This window comes from Triturus cristatus, chromosome 6 (genome assembly GCF_964204655.1).
Source record: "Triturus cristatus chromosome 6, aTriCri1.1, whole genome shotgun sequence".
In the NCBI taxonomy this organism is placed as follows: Eukaryota; Metazoa; Chordata; class Amphibia; order Caudata; family Salamandridae; genus Triturus; species Triturus cristatus.
In genome coordinates this window covers 1,837,521,058-1,837,541,055 of record NC_140589.1, presented here as the reverse complement: position 1 = coordinate 1,837,541,055, position 19,998 = coordinate 1,837,521,058, and the positions used below count along the sequence as shown (strand labels likewise).

At 48.3% G+C, this 19,998-nt stretch overlaps 1 protein-coding gene across 1 annotated transcript in view; it reads right to left on the bottom strand.

Annotated features, from left to right (window-relative positions):
- Positions 1-412: 412 nt before the first annotated feature.
- LOC146822149 (exostosin-1-like) overlaps positions 413-19,998 on the bottom strand; it is a 266,363-nt gene continuing 246,777 nt past the window's right edge. Inside the window, exon 12 of the mRNA XM_085609971.1 lies at positions 413-3,264. Coding sequence (XP_085466097.1) covers positions 3,079-3,264 — 186 coding nt within the window. The 3' untranslated portion in view covers positions 413-3,078. The remainder of the gene's footprint in view (positions 3,265-19,998) is intronic.

Here is a 19,998-nt window from a genome sequence, read left to right as displayed (position 1 = left end):
TGTGTTTTATGATTTTTAAGGCATTGATGATCTGATTTAAACAGATATTTGTGAAGTTTATTAATGCATTTATAATTTTGTTTAAAGTGATACATAGCAATAGCTTCAAGGGTATAGTGCACGGAGGTCAAGTTGAGATACTTGATTTTGATTCTGTAGATTAATGACCTGTTTAGACAGCACTTCAGCCTCTGTAGCACGCCACACCAGAAAGAGTTAAATAAGACGTTTAATTTCGGAGTGCTCCTCCTTCCTATTAATTACAACTCACATTGTAGACAAATTTGTTTTCCTAAAGTTTCTTTATGCGCACAGACAGCGTTGATAGATTCCTCTCCTGCCAGACCAACCCACCAATAAATGACAACAGAACTTTACACATGAAGGATATTTTATTTCACTTTTGGTCATTTTGTGTATTTATTTACATCCCTATAGTAACCAGTTGCATGTAACATTGTGCATATATTTTCAAGGGAGGAAGAGGAAAATGAAAGCAAAGGGACGAGAAAAAGAAGACATTCTGCAGAAGGGAGCGGTACCGGCATAATGGGACAACTGAGGTTTGTTTCTGTTTGAGCCAGGAGTTTGTTTCTATCAGTATCTCCACGGGGCTGAAACTTCTTGCTTCTGTCTAGTGGGCACCATGGAGCATTAAATAAGGTGAAGAGACGCACGAGCCAAAGACAGAATTCTTTTTATTGTAAAACCGGAAGGGCCTTTCTATAGATTTGAGAGCCATCAATGTTGGCAGAGGTGGGATCATCAAACTAGTAAAAGTACACATCGGATTTAGTTAGAAACATGGATAAAGGCAAAAAGAACCAAAGGTGCATGTACTGAAGCCGAAGGCTGAAATAAAGCTTCTGACACGAAAGAGTTTGGAGCAGGAAACCAAACTGTCCAACGGAATGATGGAAAAGGTCCCAGATCCGTAAGGACAGATATTGAACCGAATTTAGAGTTTGTGGCAATGGAATTCAGGTTGATTTGTGGAGTGAGGGCTAATGAGAATCTGCTGCCAGTTTTACCTGTGCCAAAAGGTGCCATGGCTGAGCTACTCACCGCACGACAACACTTTAAGGGAGGAGTCTGCACTCACACAACACATCAGAGAATTTCTGTTGCTTCCCAACTCTAAACCCAGCCCATAGCCTGTGCTTTCTCCAGGTGAAAACTGCTCTCAGGCAATGCTACACACACCCACCCCTTAGAGAGTGCACCGTAGGCAGAGGCTGCGGGGGCTCTGACATCACACGCAGCCCATCCGTGGCGATTCTCTATCCACTGGGCATGATGGAAGTTCAGTGTGGAATGAGCACGTAGATCACCCACCCCTCAGAAGCAAAGGAATGGGTCAGGAGCCACGAACAACAACACATAGGAGCTCTGCCATGACCAGCTTCAGTAGGTGTTCATGACATGCTTCGGTGGCATCGCCCAGTCACGCGGGCGCCATTCGCTGTGTGCAGGTCATGGAGATGCATCATAGCTGGGGCACTGTGGTCGGGATCAGAGGTGTCTTTGCTGCTCACCTGCTGTCAGCCTGGATGGAATCAACAGAAACACGGACACACATGAACGATACTAGCGACAGATTTCATCCGGCAAGGATTAGCCAGCGAACACGTCAATAGCCCTTTAGTCCTAATGGACGTTTGTGTTGAGTTTTCTGTATTAGCCCACAATCATATGGAATCCAGAGGAGCAAATCTATACGTATCTGTATATAATGTCCTTGACAATAAAGTGGTAGTCAATATACTATATATAGTACTTTTATTGGTCGATATGAAAGACTCAGTATGTTGGTAGGTGGTTTATTGGTGTGGCTCAAAAGGAACATTTCTAGTTCTACGTCTGTAAGAGTGGTCGAGGGATATGAGTATTCGGGTAAGGGAGTCGACCTATTCCAATATCATGAGACATCTATATGAATATGTTAAAAAATGGACAGGTACCATTGACCCTGGTGAATAAACTACACCAGCATTTTGAGATTGCTGGAGAAAACCCAGATTCTTTCGTCCTTTTAATTACTTCAAGAAATTGACAGCTAGAGGTTCATCATGTGTTTTTTTATTTGAACTCAGGTGGCTGTATTGGTGTTCCTCTTCTGCTTCCTAGATCTCCTGAGTTTGTCTGCAGCCTTTTTTTGATCCATTTCCTTTGTAGGTTCAGGTACCACGTTTCGTTAGAGGCTTCAGATGTCGTGCCATTGCCAGGACCCCCGCTGCCTCCCACACTCTAGTCATCATCTGCCATCATGTATGTCAGGCTGACCCACCTGCAAGAAGGCGACCTGTCGCAATGATAACTGTAGGAAGTAAAGTAGGCAAAGTCCACCCTACCAGCACTACAAAAGAGACCAATAAAATATCAGTATTGTGATAGTCAGTCAACCTCTTGAAAGCCAAACCCAAAGATACATCTGCTCTTTTTTAGGGCACAGTTTCACCAGCTATGCAGCCTGCAAACTTCACACACGGGATTTTCAACTTTCGCTCTCCGCAAACCACAGTGGTTAACACCAGACGGCGCCCGTAGCCACTCTGGTTCCTACAAGGTTATACGTGCTTAATCTGAGTTTGGAATGATTCCATCTAGGATGTTTGCTTCCCTTGCTTTCCTTGTTTAACAACATCTTCTGGCTGACTTGCTACTCTCGCTTTTATTTATTTCCACCCAAAATCTCAGCATAGTTGGTCTCTGAACAGCCTCAGCTCTGTTGTTCTTGTCTCTCTTTTCAGAAGCAGGAGGATGTTGTTTGTCGACTTTATTTGGCACCTCGGAGACTTCTGAGCTTCTTATCAAAGCTTCAAATGGACATTCTCTTCCTGGGAACCACTCCAGAAGACGTTTTAGTCTCTGTATTCGCTCCCAACAAAAACATCAGTCCAGTCTGGAGTCCTTGAATTCCCCATCTTAATCTGAAATGGAGAGGTCTTTAGATTTTCTTCTTGTGGAATTTTACTTCCATTCTCAACGAAGAATAGAACCTGGAAATGCAACATTGAGCGAGCACCTCTTGCGTACTCATCAGGACTAGGACCGGTCAACCATCGGCATGATACCCCCTCAAAGCCTTTCAATGTCACGATACTTCTTGCGGAGGATGGAGACCTGGTCTTTGAAGAGGACGGGGTCTAGCCGTGTCTGGGAGTGGACCAGGGGCATGGTACCAAACCAACTTGCAAAGGAATTCATGCAGGCCTGGCGCTGTGCAAAGTGGTCTGGATCAGCCCAGCGAGATGTCTTGGAGCCCTGGAGATGGACAGAAAAAAGAGAGACAAAGTTCAGAACACAAACATGTTAGAAATGTGATGGATTTTTGGTAGTTATGGAAAGGAATTATCAATATCTCATTTTTGGTTTCAATTACATTCTGCGAACAAATGTTATATCAGAGAGTATGATTTACAAAGCCACGCAAATCAGATTAGGGTAGCTTGTGTGGGATTGTTTCCCAAAAAGTAACTCAAGACAATGCATAGCGCTGCCTTGCGTTAGGTAGGAGTTCCATGGGAGGAGCATGGGTGTTCCCATGCAGCCATCCATGGATGTTGGTGCATTCTCAGATTTACTAAATTTAGTAAACCTGGGAAAGCATCAAAATGCTACGTCTTCCTGAACCAGGCATGATAAGGAGAAATATCTTTATTACTTCTCGCTACTTCTTCTTTCTATGCGTGATGCAGTCTTTCAGCGTGCATAGAAAGAGGAGAATTCCATTAAGGATTCCCTCCATGAAACAGTCCTTCTTGTAAAGCAGGTACCTTTGCACCATGATGCCAGGGGCCGGCATTGGCGCTAGGCAGCACACAGTGCACCAGCCTTAGGAGGCAGTAGAAATGCGCCACCTCTTAGTTGATATGGGGCATTTCTGCTGTCACCCTTTCACACATTGCTCTGCATTGCATGAAATGGAAGTAAATATGCCCCTCATCACATAGGAAAGTAAAGGCTGGAGTCCCATGAGACTGGCTAATCACCAGAATCAAGGTATCGACATCCTTCCCATGGCTTGTATCAGCCCGAGGCTATAACTTTAGTGAGAGTACGATTTTCTGTGCAGAAAAATAAATGACAGCATTTTAGTAGGGGAGAATCAGACATTGTCATTGCATACAAGAGTGCTGTGGTGTGTCCGCATCATTATGAGGTCCTGAAGACATGTCCTTTTGTGAACGTGAACCTTCTTGTTTATACAGGTAATTGGGTAGATTGACCAGTCAATAGCTCCTCTCGTAGCCCTGGGAGAACGTAGTCAGCCGTGGCGGGCCTCTGTCTTTTATATGTTATTACTTGAGTGATAGTAACTACTCGCCAGTACGTGACTCTGTGTGATACTGTCAAAGATACTTTTCAGGGCTTAAACTAGCGGGTCCTCAGACTCCAAGTTGTTGGCTCCCGGAAAGTTGGATTTTGGCATCGCTCCGGGCAAATCCAAAAGGCCACCATGTGGCTCACTCCCTTCCGATTGCCCACACGATTGTCCACTTGCTCCAACTTCAGCATTCTCCTTCGCCTCACTCTCCTCTATGATACGGATTGCTATGAGGTTCTCCGCGATGGTGGGCGGAGTCCTTGAAGACCGACTCAGTCCCTTGAAGCATTTGTTCCATCACCCATGCTCCTTTCCTTAGAGTACCTCTTTGGGTCTGGACCTCCGCGTACTTCATGAGCCATTGGTTTACTTCCCCGGAGAGGAACCTTCCTTGGGAGAAAAGTAGACAGACCCACTGCTACACCTGCCTTCTTGCCCACCCTTGCAGCACATCTTTAGATGAGTTAGTTCTTGGGTTTCCGGAATAGGATCAAGGAAAGAGAAAGGTTGGTGTGCAGCTGGTTAATGTTAGAGGGGAGTGATAAAGCACGGACACTGTGTTGGTGTTTTAATGCCCGCTACAAGCTAGCTCCTGGGTGCCACTGCAGTTACTAAGAATTTGGCAGACTGAGCCTGTGGTTGCTAACCTCCTTGCCCCTCTGGGTGATGGCACAATGGGCTATGCTGCCTCTTCTGCTGTCTCGTGTATACACACAGCCCTCTGCCTGCAAGCTGCACAGGGTCCATGAACCTGCATGTTTGCGGCTGGACATGTGCATGCTCCCCACTCTTTAAGATTTCATTGCTATTCTGAATAGCATCAAATCAGAAGGTAAAGCTAAACTACATGGATCTTCTTTGAGAATCATTTGGGTCTAGTAGTGTTTTATAGTCGAGTATCATGTATGGGGCAGTTTCATAGGTATTTTGATGAATTATTTTCTGGCACAAATGATTTGGGCTGATGGCTATCACACTTTTCTCTTCATTTGGTTCTCTCAAGGCTGTTGTGTTTTTTTGGCTTCCTAGTCTACTTGTTTATTTATGTGTTTTCTTAAAATGCTCACACCAATGGACATCTGTTGCAGAAAACGGATAATGTCCAGGAGAGGCCACAGAGGGTCTGTGGAAAGTACAGGCCAAGGTGCGTGTCTTTCGGACCCCCCGTTTCACACAGGTTACAAGTACCTTACTGCATCTTGTAGACAAACTTGCCACCGCATTGATGCTGGTATCTGCTAAAGATGTCAGCATTGAGGGCTTGGAGTTAAGATGTAGCAAAGAGAAGGTAAGGCTTCAAAAGCTGTTGCAGTGCAAACCCTTGGGTATTTGTTCTGAAGTGAATATCCCTAAAATATTCCAACGCCACCTGTAGTGCCAAATCCCCCCTCAAGACTGATAACAATCCCCTACCCCATGTGAGGACGTGAGCCTAGCTGAACTCCATATGCCATGGACTACTAGCTTCACTTAACTCCACCCTGGAGGGCACCCTAGCATGCAGACCACCCAGAACATGAAGGAAATTCGTCAGCCTCATGTCTAACTTCATTGCCCCCCTCACCATCAACTCCAAGGACTTCCTACTTTCTGGCGATTTCAAATTCCACCTGGAAGACTCCTCCAACCACTGCTCCACTTACCCCCTCAAGAGCGTGCACAACATAGGACTTTTCCACTCGTCATGGACACCACACACAGTGCAGGACACGCTCTAGGCGCAATCTTTGCCTCTGGCAACAGCACCAGCTACCACTCCGCCTCAGTTTCACATGGCCCGATCACTTCATCATTCACTTCAGAATCTCCACCCTGCAAGCCAAAGCTCCTTTCAGCACCAACCTAGCCAGACAGAACTCAAAAAGAATAATGGAAACTGACCTGGCAGCGCACTCAAAACAGACCAATCAACCACCACCAAGAACCTCTTTGAGGACATCACGAACTTCAACAAGAGGATCTCCAACTGTGCAGATACTCTTGCACCCTCCACAACTCACAAACACCGCAGAACCAACAAACAGGCTTCCTGGTACACAAAAGAACTACGGGACTCCACAACATGCTGGAAATAGCTGAAAAAGAAAGGAAAAGCCAACCATGACGCCGACAACAGATCAACCTACAATGCCACACTCAGGCACTACCACCATCTTCTGAGAGACACCAAGAGAAGATGCCTTTTCGATTGAAGCTGGCTTGAACAACGATAAAGAGATATTTTTTATTATCAAGGAATTCACTACCCTAGAGGCCTTGGCCAACTCCATCACCCCCCCACAGGAACTCTGCAACAACCTATCCAACTTCCTGTACAGCAAAATTGAAAAGATTTACAATAACTTCGAAAAACAACCGAAACTCTACATCACCAGCAACCTGCCCACCTCCCACGTGGACACACACCAAACTACCTGGAGAAAACTAACCAAGGATAACACCGCTTCAATCATGAAAAACATTCACTACGGGGCCCCCGCAGATCCCTGTCACATCATCAACTCCTCCATGGTTTCTGCGACCTTCCCTGAGGACTGGACATTTGCTGCAGTCACTACCCTCATGAAACCTTCGGTAGACCCCAAGGAGTTGAGCAGTTTCTGCTCCATCTCCCCACTACAGTACCCAGCAAACGTTATAGAGAAGTCAATCGACCATCAAGTCACAAACCACCTGGAACTCCCCAAACTTCTTGACCACAGTCAGTCCAGCTTTCGAAGCAACCATAGCCCGGATACAGCACTCATTGCTGCCACAGATGGGAGCCTCACCTTACTGGACCAAGGAGAAACAGCCGCCCTCATACTGCTGGACCTCTCCGCTGCGTTCGATACTGTGTCATACTCCAGCCTCATCAAAAGGCTACACTCAACAGACATCCAAGGTCCAGCACTCAAATGGATATGCTCCTTCCTCACAGGGGGAATACAGAGAGTCAGACTCCCACCCTACACATTAGAGCCCAAGGACGTGATCTGCGGAGTCCATCAAGGAGATTCTCTCAGCCCTACCCTGCTCACAGCATCGCCATCATTTCCTTTGTCGATGACACCCTGCTCATCCTCTCAATCTCTGACAAGTCCCCCACGACGGATCCAACGCCACCAAATGCATGATCTGCATAGAAGAATGGATGAAAATCAAGTGCCTGAAACTCAACTCAGACAAGACGAAGTGCTGATTTTTGGGAACAAGAATTACTCTGGTACTCTACCTGGTGGCCATCAGAGCTTGGTCCAAAACATATACCCTCTAACCACCCAAGAAACCTGGGAATCATCTTAGACAAGCTCAAGAACTACTGAGAGGCTGCTAGTCGAGCGCTCAGTTGCTGCTTTATTTGATAAAGAATTGCACTTGATTTATCCCTTGTGTCCGATCCCCCCTGCATTTAGAACTACTTTTTAGGACGAAAAAACCGGACTTTTAAAATCACTTTTAAAATTGTTTTTCTGAAACGCTCCTACCCTCGTTAGGCAGATAAATCATTTCCATCTGTCCCTGATCCCTGGGTGCTGGGTTTAGACCGGCCCCGGGCTCGATCCAGTTTTGGCGGCCATCTTAGGTGGGGGCACATTCGCCGAGCGGTCTAGTCGCCCTATATAAATAGTCCCTTATGGCTCCGCGCAGCGGACGCGAGCAGCGGACGCGCCGGACTAGCGCCGGAGTTTCGCCAGAGTTAAGCCCGTCTGTGCCCGTCCGGGCCCAACCGGGTCCGGGGCCAGTAGCTATGCCCGATGTGAGTCCCCAGCACTCCATCACGATCAGGTATACGAAGGATGAGCTCCTATCCTACCGAACACCGAAATACGACAAATGCTGCTATGTTGCCAAAGACGGAAAGCGCTTTAGGGGATGTAGAGTTTGCCACCTGGATGTAGAAGATGCCATCCCCCCTACCTTGTGTCGGCTTGCCCTGCTTAACTGCAGATCACTCCCCTGCCACGCTACAGAGATTAACTCCCTACTACTGGACCACAAGGTTGATGCCTTGTTTCTTACTGAGACTTGGCTATCTGACACCTCGGGTCCGGATGCGGTGATAGCGCTGGCGCCGGGATATCTGATCTACCATCTTGACAGAGGCACAGGGAGAGGGGGGGGTCTGGCCATTTTATACAGGGAGTCACTGAGTTGTAAGGCACGTGAGGCAGGGGTCAAGGACTGTGAGAGCTGCCAATTCTCGCTTCAATTTTCCCCTACCTACACGTTGACAGGACTCCTAGTCTACCGGCCCCCTGGAAACATGGGTGATTTTACATCGTCACTAATGGAAACTACTACTCTGCTGGCTGCGGCCGCATCCAACTTCATCTTGCTAGGAGATCTCAATTGCCATTTCGATGAAGAAATTGACCCTAGGGCTACCAATTTGTCGAGCGAGCTGAGCGCCCTGCAGATGAAACTGATAAATACTGGGGCCACCCATGTCAAAGGTCATCTTCTTGACCCCATCTTTTCGAACATGACGGGTATATCCGCCATGCCTCCCCTCGCTCTTCCTTGGTCTGACCACTCACTGATCATGGCTAACTGGGAGATTAAGTGTGATGACACGCTCCCACTCAGGGAATTTAGAATAGATAGGGCATGGTCAAGGCTCCCGGTAGACACTTGGAATGCCCGTCTGGAGGACACTCAGCCTGAGAAGGGCTGTGACCCGGTGTCTGCAGATGTTATAGTGAGGAACTGGTTGACCAATGCACTGGACCATGTGCTTCCCCTCAAGAAGATGCTCATTAGGGACAAGAGAATGGGGTCTGCCCCTTGGTATACCCCAGAGCTCAGAACCTTGAGACAGAACTGCAAACGCGTGGAGAGATTATGGAGAAGGTGCCCGGAGATAGATAGCAGGGAAAAATATCGCATCGAACTTAGAATATACAAACGTGCTATACGTACTGCTAAGGCCTCCTTCTATGGGGAGAGAGTAAACCATGCTGCGTCCTCATCCAGGGAAGCTTTCTTAGTGATGAAGGAGCTTCTTAAACCACCTGAGCCTACTCCTGTCTATGATAGACCACAGGAAAAATGTCTGGAATTAGCCACCTACTTTAAAAACAAAATCGACATTATTATTGGTTCTCTCCCCTCGGTCTTGGGAACATCGCCCCCTTCTGAGGACTTCAGCATGTCGGAAAATCGACTGACGTCATTTGGCCCTGTATCTACAGGTGAAGTACTGAAGGTCCTCGGGAGCATGAAAAGTGGCTCACCTCGGGACCCTGTCCCGATGCGGTACCTTAAGCAGGCCGCCCTGACGATAGGAGAGCCCCTGACCAATCTGATCAATCTCTCGTTCACTCAGGGGACAGTGCCGCCTGACTGGAAAAGTGCGGTTGTCAAAGCGCTTCTGAAGAAGCCGGGCTTGGACCCGCAGAACTTGGCCAATTTCAGGCCCATCTCCTTACTACCAGGAGTGAGTAAGATTGCCGAGAGGCTGGCGAACCATCGGTTATCAAACTTTCTTGAGGAGAATGGCCGGTTGAGGGACTCTCAGACGGGATTTCGACCAGGCCATGGTACGGACACGGCTCTGCTAGCAGTGGTAGAGGAGGCCAGAAACACCTTGGATGCAGGGGGATCAGTGGCAGTGATCCTCCTGGACCTCAGTGCGGCCTTCGATACCGTCAACCATGGGGTGCTGATACAACGTCTAGCTGAGTCGGGTGTCACAGGAGTGGCCCTGGAATGGTTGGCCTCCTTTTTGGAGGGGCGTACCTTCGAGGTTTGGGAAGGAAATGCAAAATCTCCTCCCCTCCCACTCCACTGCGGGGTGCCACAGGGCTCATCCCTTAGCCCCACGTTATTTAACGTGTATATGGCACCCTTGGAGGGTGTGGTGTCTCCGTTTGGCTTTAAGACCATAAGCTATGCGGATGACACCCAGCTAGTGGTGAGTCTTACACAGCTGGAGAAACAGCCAGAGACACTCCATGCTTGCTTGAGAGATGTGTTTGATTGGATGTCCAGGTCATCGCTCAAACTGAATGGCTCAAAAACTGAGCTGATGATCTTGGGTCATTCAAGTTTTGCCCTCTCGCCAAGCAGCTGGCCCAACTGCATGGGCACCCCGCCTGACCCAAAAAAAGAGATCAAGAGCCTGGGGGTCTGGCTGGAGCCGGACTTGTCCTTTAGGACACACGCCAAGAAGATCGCGGGCGTTTGTTATGGAATGCTCCGGTCGGCCCGTAAGGTGCTCCCCCTGTTACCAGAACTCTCCCGGAAGCTGTTAGTCCAAGGATTAATCATCTCACGCCTGGACTACAGTAACGCGCTCTTTCTTGGAGCACCAGAGTCAACGTTTAAGATCCTGCAACAAGTGCAGAACGCAGCAGCAAGGCTGCTGCGGAATGTTCCGGCCAGGCAGTCAGCCAGGCCTGCTTTAAAAGCACTCCATTGGCTCCCTGTTAAAGAGAGAGTTACCTTTAAGGCCCTGTGCATCGCTCACAAGAGCATACAGGGGAAAGGACCAGCTATTCTGAAGGACATGATTCGCCCTTATAAGTCTACAAGAGCCTTACGCTCTGACAATAAACATTTCCTTCAGACTAAGAGAATCAGGAGAGCCCGCTCAGGGGGCAGGAGTTTTTCTATCCATACAGCGCTCGCCTGGAACTCCCTCCCATTCTCGCTGCGGTCCGAACCAAACCTTCTCAGATTCCGGAAACATCTGAAAACGTATCTGTTCCCAGAATAACTGTAGCTTCTCTGTTTTTTATTAGTAGCCTGCTCTTGGTTTCTATAAGCGCTGGGATGCCTCATGGTTACCGTGCGCGGTACAAAATTCAATAATAATAACATGGCCTCACAGGTGAACACAGTCAGCTCCTCCTGCTTCCACATACTATGCATCCTCAGAAGAATCTTCAAATTGATCCCCTAATGCAGTGGTTCCCAAACTTTTGACTCCTGAGGACCCCCATTGAGTCACCACTGGAAGCCGGGGACCCCCAAGCAATTTGTAGGATTTAAATTTCAAACATTAAAACAGTAATTCAAAAAAAATAAACAAACGTGTGCACTCAAAACAAATACTCAAATTACTAAGAATTTTAGGGGCATATTTACAAGTCCCTATCGCCATGGTAACGTCACTTTTTGCGATGTTCCTGTGGCAATAGGGGCTTTGCCTTATTTACTAGGCAGCGTTAAGCCACTTATTGTGGCTTAACGCTGGCTTGTAAATAAGGCCCTCTTTCACACAATGTTTAGCGTGAAAAAGGTGGGCAGTGGGAGTTGCAGTGGGCGTTTCACTCCAACACCCATTGATTTTGACGCTGCCCTCTATTTACAAGGTCAGCTTAAATAGGAGACAGGACCAAAATTAAGACCATGAAAAACCTGGTCTTAACTTGGCGAAATGAGAAGTGCCTTATTTCTCCTCGTTTTTGCTTTTTCCAACAGAAAAAGCAAAACACCTTTGATTGTTTATGTTCAGGATGGTGACCCTTCCTGCACATAAACAATCTTTAAGAAAAATGACGTTTTGTAACCTCCATGAGTGCTGCATTAGGCAGCACACATAGAAGTGACAAAAAGGCATTACAAAAGTGTTCATGTGCAGGAAGTGGGAACATAGCAGCATCAGGATAATGATAGACTGGGAATAAACATATGTTGCTAACTTTTACCATGCAGTTTGCAAGCAGCTCTTTGACAGTTTATAGGACACGGCGCTAGATTACGATTTTCCCTTATGAATTGCACAGTGACAACAGAATGTCTGTGACAAAATCAGTAGCCCACTGACCTATGAACATAAAATACTGTTTTTAAAATGCATTGTACACGTTCTTTGCAGTAGGCATATTAACCCTCTGTGTCACATTAGATAAGTCAAAGCTGCCACTAGACAAAACTTTCCTCTCTCTCCAGCAGGTACATTAATCACTGGCATTTTCTTGACACTTTTATAGTTGCTCGAAAACTGCTAATTTTACAAGGAACTTTGCAGTGCTTTTAAAACTGCTGCCTGCGGACCCCCTGGGAATGTGCCGCGGACCCCTGGGGGTCCTCGGACCCCAGTTTGGGAAACACTGCCCTAATGATCACCAGGCATACCATCACTCAAGCCCTAGTCACTAGCAGACTAGAATATGGCAACACACTCTATGCCGGAATCTCCAACCACCTCCTCCTCCGACTATGGACCATCTAGAACGCTGCAGCTAGACTCATCCGGGACCCTCCACATCGCTCTCACATCACACAACAACTCCGAGAACTCCACTGGCTGTCGATACACAAACACTGTCAATTCAAATTCCTCACTTCTGCATACAAGGCACTGCACAACATAGGACCAACATACCTCAACTGATGCCTTCATTTCCACCAACCCACCAGACTCCTACGCTCAGCCTCTCTCCCCTTCGCACACACACCGTGCATCCGCAAAGCAGAACGAGAGGCCTAGCCTTCTCCTACATTGCACCCACAGCATTGAACGACTTCTCTCCACACATCAGGGCCTCCTCCTCGCTTCTTGAATTCCGCAAGGCCTAAGTCTACAACTAACCCCTAGCAGATGACCGATACACCTGCCCCAGGACCTGGATAACCTGATAAGTTGTGTTCTACAAATCTATATAACATAACACTTAACACCTGTAAGGAGGGAGTGGTTAACAGAAGCTGAGCTAAACTCCACAGGACATAGGCTGCTAGCTGCACTTAACACCTATTAGGCGTGAGTGATCAAAGTGAGATGAAATAGTTCCAGAACTTTGTTTCCTTGCAATCTAAGCATACGTGTTTTACTTTTAGTTTGACACAGCTGCTGTTTGCAAGACCTATTGTTATCAATTCTTTAACATATAGTGTGCTTTGGCTCCACCCCTCGAGAATATGACGCGTCTCACCTCATGCTATGAACTGCTCGGTGTATCATTCCACCTCCCATAAGTGCTTACAGTGTGGTGAATGACGGACTATCTTACATCTCAAAAGTACACTGAATCAACACACAAGTATTTATCTCATAGATGCATTGTATTTGGAAAGACGTCAGTTTTTACCACAGCAAGTTAATAATCTCAGGGTGTTTAAGATCGGAAATGTATCTTCATTTATGACTGTTTTTAGTAACATAATTTCAATATTTTATTTCGGAAATGAATTTCGTTTTAATATCTTTTTTTAATATATTCAATTAAATGGGAGATTCCCCGTTTTAAAATCCTCATGTCACGCTGTCTCTGAGACTTGTTGAATTCTACTCATATATTTTTGTAATCGTTTTGCATTAACTTGTGTTTGAGGGCCCTCTAGTGTGTCTTTTGTACTCGGTTTTCACTTTCTGTAAATAGATATGAACGTGATCCATTCTTTGTTGTAGAGAGGAACAATGGTTCTAGTTTGCCTAAAAAGGTCCAGGGAGAATTGACCCTGTAAAGGGCAATGAGGTCAGTAGAGGTATAAGAACTTAATTCTCGGAGGAGAGCAATAGTTAATATAAGGAGGGACATGTAGGTCAATGTATGAAAAGCATTTATGACACATTGATAGAATTCAGTTGCTCACACAGTAAGTGCCAATAAGTGTGACGTGAGAAGTGAGGGTGAACTTAAAGTAAAGACATCGCATTGACAACAGTTGTAGAACCACCTTTAAAGATTTTTTACACAGTTTAAGGAGTTAATGTTGTGAGGGGTCGACGACGTTTCAAACTCAATTTCAGCGCGAATCTTTACCTGAGCAGGACACGTTCCCTTCGACTCCCAGGCTTTCATTTATTGAAATGTGACCGGCAAAAATAATTAATTCCCCGGCGCATGCACGTTGCCACTCAGCGGCAAAGTGACTCCTTGATTACGCCCCACGTTACCAAGCTAATTCCTCCCCACCCCGGGCAGCACTAACGCGCATTGAAACGCAGGCTATCCCGTCCCCGGTTGGCACCAAAGCCCTCTGCAGACGCCTACAGACACGGACATTTTTACCGTTTCAACCCTCCTAATTCTAGTTGCTCACATTTTGTCCTGAAGATGAACTCGAATAATTGAGTTCGAAACGTCGTCGACCCCTCACAACATGAACTCCTTAAACTGTGTAAAAAATCTTTAAAGGTGGTTCTACAACTGTTGTCAATGCGATGTCTTTACTTTAAGTTCACCCTCACTTCTCACGTCACGCTTATTGTCACTTACTGTGTGAGCACCTGAATTCTATCAATGTGTAATAAATGCTTTTCATACATTGACCTACATGTCCCTCCTTATATTAACTATTGCTCTCCTCTGAGAATTAAGTTCTTATACCTCTACTGACCTCATTGCCCTTTACAGGGTCAATTCTCCCTGGACCTTTTTAGGCCAACTAGAACCATTGTTCCTCTCTACAACATATCACCCCTGGTTCGCATATTGGGGTACCCTTGTCCTCCTAAAACACGTGATCCATTCTTATCACCTTCTTCTATTTAGCTTTAAACTCAAGTTTGATATTTTTCTTAATTTTAATGTTGTCTGTTGTTTCACCCAAGCACTCCAATGTGGTCATGTAAATTTGTTGCCTGACCCTTTATTCTTTTTCGATGTTTTTCAAACGTTTGCCCCCTTTACATCGGGATTGCGTGATATCATCTGAGGTGTACCACGGGGAGCTGCCTTAAGCCCATGTCTATTTAATATCTATATGGCTCCATTGGGGCGATTGTTGAAGAGTTTGGCTTTAATGTGGTTTCTTATGCCGATGACACCCAGCTGATGCTTGCCTTTAAACACCTTGACGCCTCAGTCACAGCTTACTTCCAGGCCTGTCTCTTTGCAGTGGCAGACTGGATGCATAAAGGTTGTCTGTGCTAAATCTGAGATCCTGATTTTTGAATCCTCATCCATATCGGATCTGACCCATCTGTGACCCTCTGATATGGGTCTACCGTAGCACAATCTACCACTGCGAAAAATCTGGGGGTTCAGCTAGTGGCCTCTCATTTAAGCCTTCATCAATGCTACAGCAGGAGTGTATCTCTGTATTGAAAACTCTAAGAAAACTCTCAAATTCCCGTCGGGACAGAAAAATAATTGCTCCCGTATTGATCACGTCTAGACTTGACTATGCCAACGTGCTGCTCTTTAGATCCCCCCCAAGCTTTGTTAAATGAATTGCAACGGGAACAGAACGCGGCAGCCAGATTGGTGCCGACCATTCCTAAAATGCAATGTATTCGAAATGGCTTGAAAAGCCTACACTGGCTTCCTATTAAGCAGAGAATATAATTTAATAAAGGCCTGACAATAACGTTCAGGGCGACTCCACTGAAAGGACCTACATATATCTGTATACTCTCCTCGCAGAGGTTTACGCTCAACCAATCATAGCCTGCTTTGCCTTCCCAAGGTTAAAAGGACCAAAGTCGGGAAGGATGGGGGGGGGGGGGGATGGGCAGGTACCCAATCATATTAGATGCGCTACATCAGGGAGCATTTAAGAGCCCTCTGAAGACCCATTTTTCAGGGAGAACTTATCTCGGCTAGTCCCTCCTCTATCTACTCATCTTGTAAGCGCCTTACTGCCGTCTAGCGCCGGGACACTCCCGTTGGAGCAGCTATTTTTCGCTTTACAAATTTCATTCATTCATTTATTCACTTTATCCCAATGTTTGATTTTCAATGTATTCACGTAGCACCTCCATGCAGCTGAGACTAGCTGCTGGTTCTGACGTCATCCCAGCAGCCTCTCCCACATCACATTCCTGAACCCTTACTACCCCCACAGGTGCAGAGAAGACATTGCAGCAGCCACTCCCGGGAAGCCAAGAGTGAACTCGCGCCACCTCAGGGGCAGGGACTGCAGAGATGGGCTTGCAAAGAGACGCAACATCCGCCGTTCAATGCTTACGAATACCCGTGCTGTCCCAGGAACACCGAGAGATGGCGCTGGTGTGAGTGCATGACAGCGGACACCTGGGACAGGCCAACACCCGCCACTGGGCCTGCTGAAGAGAAAGATGTGGGTGACCACGGAAGGCGCTGGGAACGCTGCATCACCGGAAGATTCTGTCTAAGCCCAGCAGCCAAGAGAGTGCTGGCCTGGACCTGGCCTCCGGTGACTGGCTCCTGACTACTGCGAGTGCAGTACATCAGGGCCACCACAGACCATGACCATTCCACCAGGTAAACATGGACCATCCCTGCAAGACCAGAAAGCGGATGCAGTTTTGTGGGCTACGATCCATTCTGAACGGTGTTGAGAAGGTGAGAGAAAACTCAGAAGAGAAATGCTTAACAGGGGAGGGGGTGTAGGGAGGATGGGAGAGGGCATGGATCACTCTTCACCAGAAGGGGGGAGAAGGCATGGATCACTCTTCACCAGAAGGGGGGAGAAGGCATGGATCACTCTTCACAAGAAGGGGGAGAATGCATGGATCACTCTTCACCAGAAGGGGGAGAAGGCATGGATCACTCTTCACCAGAAGGGGGAGAAGGCGTGGATCACTCTTCACCAGAAGGGGGAGAAGGCATGGATCACTCTTCACCAGAAGGGGGAGAAGGCGTGGATCCCTCTTCACCAGAAGGGGGAGAAGGCGTGGATCACTCTTTAGCAGAAGGGGGAGAAGGCATGGATCACTCTTCACCAGAGGGGGAAAAGGCATGGATCACTCTTCACCAGAAGGGGGAGAAGGCATGGATCACTCTTCACCAGAAGTGGGGAGAAGGCGTGGATCACTCTTCACCAGAAGGGGGAGAAGGCGCGGATCACTCTTCACCAGAAGGGGAAGAAGGCATCGATCACTCTGCACAAGAAGGAGGGGAAGGCATGGATCACTCTTCACCAGAAGGGGGAGAAGGCGTGGATCACTCTTCACCAGAAGGGGGAGGAGGCATGGATCACTCTTCACCAGAAGAGGGAGAAGGCGTGGATCACTCTTCACCAGAAGGGAGAGAAGGCGTGGATCACTCTTTAGCAGAGGGGGAGAAGGCATGGATCACTCTTCACTAGAAGGGGTAGAAGGCGTGAATCACTCTTTACCAGAGGGGGAGAAGGCATGGATCACTCTTCACCAGAAGGGGGGAGAAGGCGTGGATCACTCTTCACCAGAAGGGGGAGAAGGCGTGGATCACTCTTAACCAGAAGGGGGAGAAGGCGTGGATCACTCTTCACCAGAAGGGGGAGAAGGCATGGATCACTCTTTAGCAGAGGGGGAGAAGGTGTGGATCACTCTTCACCAGAAGGGGGAGAAGGCGTGGATCACTCTTTAGCAGAGGGGGAGAAGGCGTGGATCACGCTACACCAGAAGGGGGAGAAGGCGTGGATCACTCTTCTCCAGAAGGGGGAGAAGGCGTGGATCACTCTTCACCAGAGGGGGAGAAGGCATGGATCACGCTACACCAGAAGGGGGAGAAGGCGTGGATCACTCTTCTCCAGAAGGGGGAGAAGGCATGGATCACTCTTCACCTGAAGGGGGAGAAGGCGTGGATCACTCTTCACCAGAAGGGGGAGAAGGCGTGGATCACTCTTTAGCAGAGGGTGAGAAGGTGTGGATCACTCTTCATTAGAAGGGGGAGAAGGCGTGGATCACTCTTCACCAGAAGGGGGAGAAGGCGTGGATCACTCTTTAGCAGAGGGGGAGAAGGTGTGGATCACTCTTCACCATAAGGGGGAGAAGGCGTGGATCACTCTTTAGCAGAGGGGGAGAAGGTATGGATCGCTCTTCACTAGAAGAGGGAGAAGGCATGGATCACTCTTCACCAGAGGGGGAGACGGCGTGGATCACTCTACACCAGAAGGGGGAGAAGGCGTGGATCACTCTTCTCCAGAAGGGGGAGAAGGCATGGATCACTCTACACCTGAAGGGGGAGAAGGCGTGGATCACTCTTCACCAGAAGGGGGAGAAGGCGTGGATCACTCTTTAGCAGAGGGGGAGAAGGCGTGGATCACTCTTCATTAGAAGGGGGAGAAGGCGTGGATCACTCGGCATGGATCACTCTTCACCAGAAGGGGGAGAAGGCATGGATCACTCTTCACCAGAAGGGGGAGAAGGCGTGGATCACTCTTCACCAGAAGGGGGAGAAGGCGTGGATCACTCTTCACCAGAAGGGGGAGAAGGCATGGATCACTCTTTAGCAGAGGGGGAGAAGGCGTGGATCACTCTTCACCAGAAGGGGGAGAAGGCGTAGATCACTCTTTACCAAAAGGGTAAGAAGGCATGAATCACTCTTCACAAGAAGGGGGTGAAGGTGTGGATCACTCAACACCAGAAGGGAGAGAAGGCGTGAATCACTCTTTACCAAAAGGGGAAGAAGGCATGGATCACTCTTCACCAGAAGGGGGAGAAAACATGGATCACTCTTCAATAGAAAGGGAAGAAGGCATGGATCAGTCTTCACCAGAAGGGGGAGAAGGCAAGGCTCACTCTTCACCAGAAGGGGGAGAAGGCATGGATCACTATTCACCAGAAGGGGGGTGAAGGCGTGGATCACTCTTCACCAGAGGGGGAGAAGGCATGGATCACTCTTCACCAGAAGGGGGGAGAAGGCGTGGATCACTCTTCACCAGAAGGGGGAGAAGGCGTGGATCACTCTTCACCAGAAGGGGGAGAAGGTGTGGATCACTCTTCACCAGAAGGGGGAGAAGGCATGGATCACTCTTTAGCAGAGGGGGAGAAGGTGTGGATCACTCTTCACCAGAAGGGGGAGAAGGCGTGGATCACTCTTTAGCAGAGGGGGAGAAGGCGTGGATCACGCTACACCAGAAGGGGGAGAAGGCGTGGATCACTCTTCTCCAGAAGGGGGAGAAGGCGTGGATCACTCTTCACCAGAGGGGGAGAAGGCGTGGATCACGCTACACCAGAAGGGGGAGAAGGTGTTGATCACTCTTCTCCAGAAGGGGGAGAAGGCATGGATCACTCTTCACCTGAAGGGGGAGACGGCGTGGATCACTCTTCACCAGAAGGGGGAGAAGGCGTGGATCACTCTTTAGCAGAGGGTGAGAAGGCGTGGATCACTCTTCATTAGAAGGGGGAGAAGGCGTGGATCACTCTTCACCAGAAGGGGGAGAAGGCGTGGATCACTCTTTAGCAGAGGGGGAGAAGGTGTGGATCACTCTTCACCAGAAGGGGGAGAAGGCGTGGATCACTCTTTAGCAGAGGGGGAGAAGGTATGGATCACTCTTCACTAGAAGGGGGAGAAGGCGTGGCTCACTCTTCACCAGAGGGGGAGACGGCGTGGATCACTCTACACCAGAAGGGGAAGAAGGCGTGGATCACTCTTCACCAGAGGGGGAGACGGCGTGGATCACTCTACACCAGAAGGGGAAGAAGTCGTGGATCACTCTTCACCAGAAGGGAGAGAAGGCGTGGATCACTCTTTAGCAGAGGGGGAGAAGGCATGGATCACTCTTCACTAGAAGGGGGAGAAGGCGTGGATCACTCTTCACCAGAGGGGGAGAAGGCATGGATCACTCTTCACCAGAAGGGGGGAGAAGGCGTGGATCACTCTTCACCAGAAGGGGGAGAAGGCGTGGATCACTCTTCACCAGAAGGGGGAGAAGGCGTGGATCACTCTTCCCCAGAAGGGGGAGAAGGCATGGATCACTCTTTAGCAGAGGGGGAGAAGGTGTGGATCACTCTTCACCAGAAGGGGGAGAAGGCGTGGATCACTCTTTAGCAGAGGGGGAGAAGGCGTGGATCACGCTACACCAGAAGGGGGAGAAGGCGTGGATCACTC